Source organism: Rhagoletis pomonella, unplaced genomic scaffold, assembly GCF_013731165.1.
Source record: "Rhagoletis pomonella isolate Grant_MI unplaced genomic scaffold, Rhpom_1.0 Rhpom_scaffold_00009, whole genome shotgun sequence".
NCBI lineage: Eukaryota > Metazoa > Arthropoda > Insecta > Diptera > Tephritidae > Rhagoletis > Rhagoletis pomonella.
The window spans coordinates 26,885,984-26,899,075 of record NW_023458563.1 but is presented as its reverse complement, the minus strand read 5'-3'; the positions used below and the strand labels follow the sequence as shown (position 1 = coordinate 26,899,075).

Sequence of the window (13,092 nt, the reverse complement as noted above, 5' to 3'; positions counted from 1 at the left end):
AATAAAGAGTAATTCATTTATTATTCAAAAATTAAGTAAATGCCGCAAAGCGGGAAAGAATAAGTGTTACTTTTAAAATTTAAAATTTTATTTTTAAATTTTTTCTGTTTGTGGTTGCAAAATATACAACAGACAACTTGGCCAGCAGATGTAGATGATGTTGAAGTTGACGGCATCTGAAATGAATAGAAAACTTTTAAGTTTCTAGTTTACGGTTATAAGATGTTCAAGAAATTTATTATCAATTGAAAAAAATATATAAATGCAGCAAAAGTAAAATATATAACATAGATAGAGTAATTTATATTATAAGTGCTATCTAATACTGTTCTTCAAATATATTTAAATGATTCAGTAGCAAATAATTAATCATTACCTCGTACAAATCCTCAGAATTTGCAACATTTTCTGTATTATTTTCATCATCTTCAAGAGCTGTTGTCTCTGGAGGTTCATTATCACTAGAATTAAGACTTCTTGAGGTCATTGGGAGCTACAAAAATTTTATAAAAATAGTTATATAATGATAATGAAAATTTCAATGTTATTAAATCAATTCACATAATTTAAGGAAATTTACTCATTGTTAAAATGTATATTTATATTAAGTTTTTCAATTAATGGACATAACTTTCACAAAATTCAAATTTATAGCTACAAAAATTATTTGAATTTTAAAATATTCAGAAAAATTTAAATAAAAGATAAGTTTAAATTTACAAGAATGGCATATTTGAAATTGAATGTACGGCTTTGATTTTAAAGCAAAAATCGATATGGAAAAAATAGCCAATTGTAAATTTTTAATAAGTATAAACAGAAACGTTTACTTACTTCATAATTTTTACGAAATTTTCAAATTCTTCTTTGTATTTTTGTTTTAAAACTGTAACTTTGTTGTAACACGTGGAGTGATAACCAACAAAGTCGAACGATTCTTTGCTTAATTGAATATCTCCATACTTAAAGTTTTGTTATTTAGGGAAAGCCAATTTTAAATGGCATCTTTTAAATGAATTTTCATGAAAGTCAATAATTTCTTTTTTCGTACCACAAAAAAACACTTTTTACGCATTTTTAAAATCACAATTAATATTATTTAGCACTTGTTATCACTAATAAATTATTTTCGACTATACACGAGCATGCGCACTCGGATACACTCAACGGTCAGGTAGCGTGCAGCTGCTATGTTGTGTCCTGTTCTATCACACGGACCTCGGGCGCTCTACTTTCTCTCTCGCACCTATCAAATAGCTAAAATTCTAAAACTTTATAGCTTGGCAATAATATTTTATGTATGATTTTTTGCAGGCAAGGCTATATTATTGGCTTTGTAATTAAAATTGCTTACCTATGATATCAATTTCGATTGCTTAACAGATCGATGTAGTTATCTATATTGACTTACCTGTTCACATCTACTTGACAGGTAGCCATGCACAGAAATAAGTAGGCATTCTGTGTGTTAAAAACTATCCATTGAGATAAAACTCATTCGGTTATGACAAGAGTGAAGGTGATGAAAGGATATTGATTAAAATTAATTAGATTAAAAATAGCTATGAACACTTTTCGGTAGGCAAGTTATCATAGGCATATTTGTTTATAAATTATATTTGATATAAAATATGTCTCATTGAGTCATCAGATCGGCGAAGGTCGATCTCCCACGGTCTCCTCTCCTGTTATTAATGAAAATTTTTGTGGAAAAACGACAGTAAAGTTAAAGCTGCTATTTCGGAAATCACTACATCTCCTTGTCAGACTTCTACAAGCCCCGAGACTGGGATATCAACCAGCAACCTCCGGGTACAAAGCCAATGGTCTACAGACTGAGCTAAGTTCGCCACGTAAACTATTGTTGCTTTTTCCACTTTTTCAAATGTGACCCCAACAACAATCAAGGGCAGCTATTCTGCTGCTTTTTAAATTTGATCATGTGGTTGTTGTTGGTTTTTTGTTAATACATATTCTATTTTAAGAATATTTAACTTTAGGTGTGCTCGTCCTTAAGTTATTTGTTTTTTGTTGTTTATGGCCTAATTTTACATTGTTTTTTATTTTTTTTAATAGAAATTTACCAAAAATACAGCACTGAAATTGATGTCGTTTATTACACATATTTAGGGGATTCATAAGACATGTAAGCGTCGTAAAATCTTAAGCTTAACATTTTTGTATGTAAAAAAGGTATTGAAATGGTTTTAGAGGCTTTCTAAATAAACCGAAATGTTTTTAAACTGATAAAAAATATTTATATAATTGGCCCCTCTTCCTCCTCCTAAAACCATTTTAGCCGTTTTTTACATAAACAAATGTTAAGCTTAAGATTTTACGATGGTTAACACGTCTCGTGAATCCCCTAATTGTGTACGTAATTTTATCTACCCTCTTGCCTAACATTAGGTTTGTTTTTTACATTTTCGGGCAAACGAGAGTAAGTACGAGATTCATGGCCAAGAGAGCACCACATACATTCTTTACGCCAGGGATCAGTTCTGAAGTTTCTAGTGTCTAGGGCTAGGTGAGGTACTGTGATGAGCTGAGGCACGATATACTACCCCTCGCAGTGCTTTATTCAACTATATATCTAGCTAAGTACGAAATACTCTCATAAATGTGAATAAACTACCCAAAACCCCGGGAACGCAAAAACCCATTTTCGTACCCGAAACTAAGAGCTCAACCAGCCACCGACGTGTCAGCTGACACGACCTATCTTATGTTACGTTCTCATTGAGCCATTAACTCGAGTTTATGAGCAACTGTTAAGTGTTCACATTGGGGTGTTTAAGAAACTCGGAGTTTAATTTGAAATTTTTTTGTTTACTTTTATCCTATTCTCATTTAGTTTGTTCCCGTACTACAGCATTTAACCACACACATAAGTTTAGAATACCAACCGTTTAGCTGTAAAAAAAACAGGAAACGAGGATCAATAGAACTTTCTACGCTGATTTTAACCAAACCAAAATTATTCGGTGCAAATAAAAACCAAAGCCAATAAAAGAGGGTAAAGTTGAACTTTTCTATTTCTTATGTGTTTAATATCTCGGCAACTACTTAACCGATTGAAAAATTATTGATGCTAATCTCAACATAATTTAAATACATTAAAAGTAGTTATTAGAGTTGCGATCAATCAACTTTTCTCGTATAAGATTTCTGTTATACAATTGTTTCGTTCCATTTTTCATTTGTGTGCAAACCAGGGTGTCCAGATTATTTAAAAAGATGAGCCATTTCTGAAGAATCTTTTATTTTAAAAATGAGATCTTTTTATATCATAGTCTTTAAAACCAAATCGAATATAATGCCTTAGGGTAATAATAAATAACGCAAATAACTTATATGAGAGTGATGTACAAACATTTTTTTTTTAAATATTCATACTTTTAAAAAATATTTGTATCAACACATTTCCCAGTAGGACTGTGCAATTAATAAATTTATTATAACTGATAATTGATTAATCCGCTTTTAAGCGCTCGGCGCTAAAAATAAAATAAAAGCTATAATAAGGCGAGATCAGCTATTTCCACAAATGAAATTGCAAATTTCACATTCAGCGGGAGTTGCCACAAATGGTGGTTTAATATTGGCAAATGTTCGAAAAGCTACAACAAAATCGGTAACAATAAAAAGTATCGCCACATTAAAATTAAAGCTCTAACTCCATAACCTACTTATCACGTGTTTCGCCAAAGGCGATTTCCTAGATTTTTACGCGCAAATATAAAAGCCACATTGGCGCTAAATCGTCCAATCTGGACACTCTGGTGCAAACCAGTGAAGCCAACTCGTGGGGAATTACCCGTTTTGCGGGTAATCTCAGTTTGTGTGGGGAATCGGGGAAATAACCGTTTTTTTGTGGGGAATTTCAGTTTACATGGGGGGCGGGGAACGAACTGTTTTTTGTGAGGAATTAGGTGTACATAATTTTTATTTTTTGCTTCACAAATTTAATGATTTAAACAAAAATATAAGTTGAAATGTCTCACCAGTCACCGTGGAATGAGCCATATCGCTAGCTTAGAAAGAAAAGTTGCTAAGTCCCATTTTAAAAATATTACAGGAGAGGAAAAAATCTTCCTATAGCCATTTTCTTTAACTATTTCTTAAGACTTTAAATCAAACATTTTGCGCGTTTATAGCAAAGCAAAAGTCCATAAGAATCAGAAGGATTCGATATTTATTAAAAGATGTCGTATTATTTTGGCCTTATCGGATTTGTGGTGCTTCTTTGGGACTTAGCAAATTTTCCTTTTATTGCTTATGAAGAGGAAAAAAATAAAATAAGTACCTTTATAATTTTCGAAACGATGCGTATTCAATTTCCCTAGCCTCCTATATCAAAATATGAGTTTTCATAAAAAGTGGACTTAGCAACTTTTCACTCTAAGCTAGCGATATGCAGTTTTTTAGCTCGTTCAATTCTTGTATAATAAAGTTTCAAATGGCTAAAATGGCTTTCATATAACGAATAAACACAATTTATTTTATGTGGAAGAAAACCGCAACACCTTCGGCAAAAAAATTCTAATACGACAATTTTTAGGTTCTTGAAACTTCCACTTTTTATACTAGAATTGAGTGGGCTATAAAAATGGATACTCAAAATTTTTCTAGAAAATCTAATTAAAAAGCTCGAAATTTTTACGAAAGTTTGTTGATTTTTTTTTAATATTGCACAAAGTTTGATCCGCTTAAATCATTTTGTCAAAGAATGAACTATATTTTTATAAAAATAAGTCAAATTAAATAACAAAAAAATAATAATTGTGAACCGCGTATGTACATATGTAAATATTATATGAATATTTTTTTTTTATTCTTTATTTGTTAACAAACTTAATAAAAGTTTGGTGTGGTTTATGAATAAATAGATGAATTATACACATTTAAAAATAAAGTAAACAGAAATACCAGCAATGCATCAAAATACATCAATTTTTTTTAATAAGGAGATATCTATGGGTGGGGAATTTTACGAAATTTGGGCAAAATCGAGAAATTTCATTATCGAAATCGGGGAATTCTCAAAAATGATTTGGCTACCCTGATGCAAACACAAACTGTTTTGTTGAATGGCAGAACGATTGCGAGTAAGTAAGGAATTGTCTTTGTAAGTACCCACCCGTGCTGTGTGATATCGAATATGCAGTCCCGTGCTACCGGTCCCCTCATTTAAATGGATGCCTCCGACTGAGCTAGCATCATCTTCGGGAAAACTAGTCTGCTTATATCGAGCCATCTGAAATGATAAATATTTATTTAAGTGTTAGAGATATTTAAGTGTACATCTTTATCCCTATCCTATCTCCCTATATCTTATAAAATAAAACCTAAAAATATGTATATTCGTCCCTAAATATATCTTATAAAATAAACCTTAAAAATATGTACATTCCCTCACAGATAAGCTAAACCTGAACCGATTTTGTTTCGGTTTTCGCAAGCCTCCTCTCCAACGTAAGCCTCTTTTATAGGTCGTGACAATAAGCCAAGCCCCTCAGAAATAGACTAATTTTATCTTCTAACGGAAATATATTTAAAACTACTGCATCAATTTAAAAAGCAAAAAAAAAACTAAGTAATAAATTGAACATTTCTTTAATGAACTGCAAGTTTTTGCTTTGTTCTTTTTAATATTTATACGTAAAAAATTAATACTTAGAACCGTTTTTACATTTTTTATTCCATTTTATGCACGGTTTTTTATTACCCTCGCCTGCTCGCGGGAAGCTGAAGCACAAATCAGAAAATAAGAAAATGATTGGATCGAAAAATATGTACATATCGAGCCCTAACCGCCAAAACAAAATAATGTATTAAAAAAAAATGTCGCTTACTTTATTTTGGCATTAGGGCTCGATATATATATTAGACTGCAACACCAACAAAAGTTGCGGTTAGCTGGACCGATTTGAAAATACCTCCAAAATTAGAGTTTTTTAAGAATAAAAATAGTTAAAGATTTTTTTTTTTAAATCCCCTCAGATGACAAAACAGATTAGCTTAAACAAGTAAAGATGTATAAGTTCGGGCGAAGCCGATCTTTATATACCCGGCGCAGGTATCAAATATCGTCGTTTCAACTTTCTATAACGGCCTCATTTTCGTTGTAGGTATTTCCGACAGGGTAGGAGTGTGATGTAATGTTTAACAATTTTCCGTCATCCCTTGTCAAATTTGGTTTGGAGACAAACCGATTTCAGAACGAAAATTAACATGATATCAATGGAAGGGCTATCTAACGCTTTCTTTTGTGTTTATAAAGTATAAATATGTCATAACGATATCGAAAATATATATTTCGAACATTTTCTCAAAAACTGGTCAGTCGATTTTATTCTAAGTTACCATAAATCTAGCCCAAAACCTTAGCTTTCATCTGGTATATAGCTTGTATCTGGGAAAACTCTTGTTGTGGAGATATTGCGATTCTAATTTAAAAAAATGTTGCTCCAAAAAGGGTCAAAAGGTTAAAAATTAACATATTCGTCTGGTTACTTTAAGATATAAAAATAACATAGCCAGTTCCCCGAAAAAATTGCCCATTCCCCGAATGCCAGTGAAACCGAAATTGCCCTGCAAATCGGGGAATTTCCCGCGAGTTGACAAGTTGAAGGACGCAGCTGTGCTAACCACTTCGTACGTGTCTTGGAAACCATAATTTTTGTGTATTTTAGAGTTTTTTTCAGTCACATACCGAAATTATAACATTTTTCCCCATTTTAATTGCAGGTATGTACACATGCTAGCTACATGGGTTTATCACCCGCACTTGACCTACCTGGGAAGACGCATACAATATTACCTATAGTTGTACAGTTGTTTCTTGTACCCAAAGTTGGTACCAAGTTGATAAGTTTATATCATTTCTCATAATTTAATTTTTTGTTTTTTATTTTTTCGAATATAAAGGATATGATCATTCTTTTTCGCTTTATTTCGTATTCGAAAAATTATATGTTTCAAGGGACCCATCGATTTGAATACATAATTTAGATTTAGATAATATTTTTAGCAATTTATTTGAGAAAAATATAACATTTAGATAATTGTTTGTATTTTCGTCGATTTTAAATTTGCTATCCCAAAATAACTGATATCAAATAAAACACCACTTTGAGGTAATATTTTCGAGTGACGAAAGCAGAACTCGAAACACAAAATTTATGATATCAATTTCGTGACGAAAATTATACGCATTTTTTAACTGCCTTTGAAACGTACGGAAAATCTTTTTTTATTTATTCGGAACGTTGTGAAATTCCGTCTACTGCTAGAAACACAAAATAAAAAACAGAATTTTTGCAACGATTCGTATGAATAAAAGAGGTTTTCCCTACGTTTCCAAGGCAGTTAAAAAATGCGTATAATTTTCGTCACGAAATTGATATCATAAATTTTGTGTTTCTAGTTCAACTTTCTTCACTCGAAAAGTTTAACTCAAATATGTGTTTTATTTGATATATTTTACGAAAGCAACAGATAAAATTAGTTGAGAGAACTTTCTTTTATATATATTATAGAGGACCCTGAATGACGGCAAAGTTCAAAGCTTTACAAATTTGTTGATGTGATTTTTGAAATGAAATTAGCCGGTATGGACATTTTAAAATTTTTATAATCAGTGGTTGAATTTTTGTGCATAAAGGGTTATGAAAACTTTAGTTTAAAAGTTTTATATTAAATGCCTTTCGCCATAAACGGCGCGACAGGTATTGTGAAAGGTTGGACTAAACCTTAAAGATGACTGTTTTCTCACGGCCCACTGTACGAAGCTTTGAGTAGAGTAAGGTCATTTAAGAACTTAAAAATTATCCTGGGTTATCAGGTCTCTAGCAATACGAGATTAATTATTGTCTTTCACGAAGTTCTTTAAATATATCTTAGGCTAAACACTTAAGTATATTTATGAATATCACGTTTTATTATATACTTAAATTTAAATTCTTAATATTATTAAGTATTTTTTTACTGCATTCACCCGAATTTCGGGGGTTACTACTAGTTTTAATAAATTATCAGTTTAATTTCTTGTAAAATTTACTTTTAGGTTTATGTATCTTAAGCATACAGCTTTCAGACATTATATCGAACTACTAATTTATACAATAATTACTAACAGTGAAACAATTTCATTCTTCACATTAAAATTTAAAGTATGTATACTATTTCTAGTAAAAGTTTTTATTCATATTTAAATTGCTCTGCCTTTGATTTTTAGTAATTTGATGTGGGGTTCTACAAAATGAAATATGGTTAGTAAGGGTTCCATCATCTTAAAAGTTTAAGAGAAGAAATGTTTAAGAGAATCAGTGTGAAATAATTGTAGAAACGATTAACCAGGTTTGCTGAGCAACCGAGAAACACAGGTTTACAAAAAAAAAGTTTCTGCATATTGAACCAAACGTCAATATCCCCATGTTATTCGACGCTCTGAATGCGAATCCGACGTATGTTAGCCCCATCGTGCCAGGTGCGAGGTCATTGGAAGGTCAAGTAGGGAAAAACTAATTGAATAAACCTAAAAATTCATATATATATGGGGTTTTAAACTCACTGAACCTCTATAATGTCAGGTTCGATGTAATTTGAGGGCCAAATAAGACAAAAAATTTATTCAATAAAAATAAAAACAAAATTGTGTTTTTGTTGTCGCTGAATCTGAATATAGGGGTCCCTTGATTCTTTAATCTACCGGTCACGCCAAGGTCATATTCAGAAGAATTGTATTGAATTTTCAGGTTTATTCATTAACTTTCTCCCTACTTGACCTTCAAATGACCTCGAACCTGACGTGATGGAGGCTAATAGACCTCGGATTCGCATACAGGGTGTCGAATAACATAGGGATGTAAAGGTTTGGTTCAATATGTATAAGCTTTTTTTTGTAAACCTGTGTAATTTTTGTGAAACAAATCGACAAGTACATATTGTCTCTCACATGCCAGAAACATGAATTTGTAAAAATGAAAATTTTTGGGAATTCAAGTTTGAATTTTTTTTTTACGAGGCTTAACTCTGCATTCATGTAATTGACATTGTGAAATATGTGTTTTCCGTGTACGCATTTTATTCTGGGGTTTGGTATAACATAGAAAATCCAAAGGTTAATCAAGTCAACCCAATAACTCAAAATTGGTAAATTTGCACATTCATGCTTCTGGAATACGGGTGACGATATATATTTACTTCACATTTATTAATTTTTATACGCTTGTTCTACATATTTTTGTAGTATGAAAATAGTAGTTATATTTCGACACCTGAGTGGAAGATCGACCTATATCGGCAGCCAGTTAGAAAATGTCCTAACTCAGAAAACTTTTCAAGAACGCCCTATTTCAAAATTTTTTTGAAAAAGGCCTAGAATTTGGTTTAAGAACGGTCTATTTCAGAGTTCGGTTGAAAAACGCCCTATCTCAAATGGAAATATATTGAAAATGTCCTGAGATAGGACGTTTTCAAACCGAATTTTGAGATAGAGCGTTGTTCAATAAAATTCTGAGATATGGAATTCTTTAACCACATTCTGAAATTAGGCGTTCATGAAAAAGTTTTCTGAAATATACCGTTTTGGAACAGGCTGCCGAAATAGGTCGAGCTTCCACTCAGGTGTCGATTTCCTGTTAATATTCTTTTAATAATAATAATAATAATAGATTGGCGCTTACACATATGTTAGTGTTTGGCGAGCTTCTCCTCTGATTTGTGGCGTGCGCCTTGATGTTGTCACACAAAGCGGAGGGACCTACAGTTTTACGCCGACTCCGAACGGCGATTGTATTTTTATGAGCAGCTGTTTTTCATGGCAGAAATACACTCGGAGGTTTGCCATTGCCTGCCGAGGGACGACCGCTGTTAAGAAAAGACCTTTTTTTCTATATTTTTTTTGCGATGTTGCTTTGACCAGGGCTTGAACCCAGGTGCTGTGGAGTGGAAGCTCGCACTGCTTACCACTTTTATTTCTGTTTAATTCGATCACGGATGCCATGATTCGGGCTCAGTTTAATGTATGTACGTATATATATATACGTTTTTTGTTGAATGTTTTATTGGCTTGATATCATGGCGCAATAAACAGGTGAAGTAATAAGGCAGCATTCTCTGTTCATTTTCTGACATTCGGCTGAATTATATTTCACAATGTTACCTTTATTCGTTGAACGTTTTATGTGTCTTTGGAAGTATTTACATATATTTTGGGGCCAATTTGGCCATTTATTATTTGTTTGCAACATTTTTTTTTTCTGAAATTTGCCGTTTGAATTTTTGTGACAAATTTGTTTTTCTCTAAAACTTCTCGTTTGAATTTTTGTAGAAAAATGCTATATAATTTATTTGTGATTAAAAAATTAATAATGCCTAAGCCAAGCTGTGTAATATGTAGAAACACGTGGACTTACGAAGGCGTCCGTTTGTTCCACGCACCAGCGGTGCAGGTTAGGCTAAATAAGTTGGATATTTCAAATACTTAATGGCGAAGTAATTTCTTGCACCACCAACTTCTCCGAAAAATTATTATCCCACAGCCATGAAATAAAACTTCCCATAAATGTGAATAAGCTATTTTTTAAGTGCAGGATAAATTATTTAAATAAGCGTTTGAAAGGCAAAAGGTATAATCGATTAATCTTTACAAACCTCCCATATATACCTATTTAAATTTATTTATCCAAACGTTATAACCATTAATATCACATGTTGCGTTTTGGTATCCCTCGCTAGGGCAGGCACCTTGTCGCTGGTGCGGGGGCTTAGCTGCATCGCCGACCAGTCCCTCTCAGGCGCAGGGGTAGCTTCCTTGAGAGCCTGACCGGGGAAGAGGCTGCCCTCTTCAGAGAACACGCCAGAGAAGATGAGCAGCCAAGCACCAGCAGGGGCGGCGTGGATGAGGCGCAGCATCGTTCGGAAGGCCTCAAGGAAGCAGAAGCATTACTCCTGAAAAACAGGCATCGCTCTGTAAGCAGGCATCGGACTGAAGGTCGGCGTCGCTCCGGGAGTCGTGACCGCTCCGAGAGTCGATGACGGTCCAGGGGCCGGCGTCGCTCGGAGAGCAGGCATCGCTCCAGCATTAGGCACCGTTCCAGTAGTAAGTCTCCCATTCGGACGTCCTCAGCGTCGCACGAGTCAGGGTGACAGATACAAGAAAATAAGAAGCGTAGTCGCAGGTGCAGAACTCCTCCACTACCCCCCTCGGGCCAACTGGGAGCCCTTAATGACCATCATCGAGCTGGTCTTGGAGGGTCGGGTGTCCAGTGGTATCTTCGGTACCTTCAGCAGGGGAAATCTGCGAATGAAGCCCGCACTATGGCGGAAGTACACCAAGAGGTGCAGCGTGAGGAACGTGAGCGCGAAGAGCGCAAGCGCAGAGACAACAGAGCTGCAACCGCTGGTAAGCAGCAGACTAGCAACACAGGTAAACTACCCGCGCCTGCTGAAAAGCAGAGAAGCGGGCAACAACAGCAGAGATCCGCGCCTGCCCAATGGCGGAGAAGCGGGGAACCCAAAGGTACCCTAACAGCAAATTCCACAGGTCCAGCAAAGCGAACCAGCTTATAGGTGGTGTGCCACCTGAGCCACCGTCCCACAAACGGCAGCGGGGGACAGAGTCTAGGAGCCTGGATGAGTCTGGGGTCTAGGGTCGGCCTCAGGAAGGAACCCCTCAGCAGCCCAGCTATTCTGATGCTCTTAAAGGCATTCGGGTGGCTGTACTGCTCTGTGATTACCCTGCAGCTGCCCTATGCCCTGAGGATCTAACCAGGCTCCAGGATGCTATAATGGATGAGGTCCTAAAAGGGTGGAAGCACCCTCTGGTGTTCTGTGGGGTGTATATCAGGTCAGGCATGCTCCTTGTGGACTGCAAGGATGAGCGGACTGCAGCTTGGCTGGCTGGCAGAAAAGGCACTGGTTCTTGAGGGGTGGAAGGGACCCGGGCTGTGCACCAAAAGGGGGGAGGACATGCCGCCGGTGCACACTATCTCGATGTTCCTCCCTAGATGCGCCGAGAAATCGGCTGAGTATGTGCTGGGGCTCATTCAGGCTCAGAACGAGGGTGTCCACACGGCTGCGTGGAAGGTGGTGTCGTGCAACCAGCAAATAGAACCGGCACAGGCACCAGCTCCTGTGAGTTCCGGGCTAAGTGCCCTCGACTAAGTTCGCACCACACAGGAGCTGCTAGCGGACATTGGCAGGCCCGAACCCGATAGAGGAAGCGAGGGCGATGCGCAGCTCTCAGGCATCGACGACGAGCACTAATTTTGAAGTCACCAGCAGTAGAAGTAGCTCAAGTCAATCTGCATCACGCGGTGGCCGCCTCGGCGGTCATTGCGACCAGGTTTGCCTCGGAGGACCTGGGTAAACTGCTATTACAGGAACCGTGGACCTACAGGAGCCAGGTGAGGGCCCTCAACCACAATAACAAGGAGGTAATTTGGGACCTCGTCAAGTCTGTTCTGCCTTTTCCAAGTTGGATAGGGAAGCAAAGCGCATGGGTCTGGTGGTAAACGAGGACAAGACGAAGTATCTCCTGTCATCAAACAAACAGTCAGCACATTCGCGCCTTGGCACCCACGTCACTGTTGACAGTTACAATTTCGAGAAAGTAGAGAATTTCGTTTACTTGGGAACCAGCATTAACACCGATAATAATGTCAGCATTGAAATCCAACGTAGAATCACTCTTGCCAACAAGTGCTACTTTGGACTGAGTAGGCAATTCAGGAGTAAAGTCCTCTCTCGACGTACGAAAACCACGCTCTATAAGTCACTCATCATGCCCGTGCTGGTATATGGCGCAGAAGCATGGACAATGACAACATCCGATGAGGCGGCTCTTGGGGTGTTTGAGAGAAAGATTTTGCGGAAGATTTACGGTTCTTTACTCGTTGGCGACGGCGAGTACCGCAGACGATGGAACGATGAGCTGTATGAGCTTTACAACGATATGGACATAGTGCAGCGAATTAAAATACAGCGGCTCCGCTGGCTTGGTCATGTCGTTCGAATGGACACCGACGCTCCAGCTCTGAAAGTATTCAACTCGGAACCCGCTGGTGGTAGCAGAGGAAGAGGGAG

General features: G+C 36.3%; 1 protein-coding gene across 6 annotated transcripts in view; it reads right to left on the bottom strand.

Moving 5' to 3' along the window:
* Positions 1-13,092, bottom strand: part of LOC118745678 (neprilysin-3) — a gene marked incomplete at its 3' end in the record, with an annotated part of 330,193 nt that overhangs the window by 244,213 nt on the left and 72,888 nt on the right. For all 6 annotated transcript variants that reach the window (XM_036479247.1, XM_036479250.1, XM_036479248.1 and 3 more), the window contains 1 exon segment: positions 5,141-5,257. In XM_036479247.1, coding sequence (XP_036335140.1) covers positions 5,141-5,257 — 117 coding nt within the window.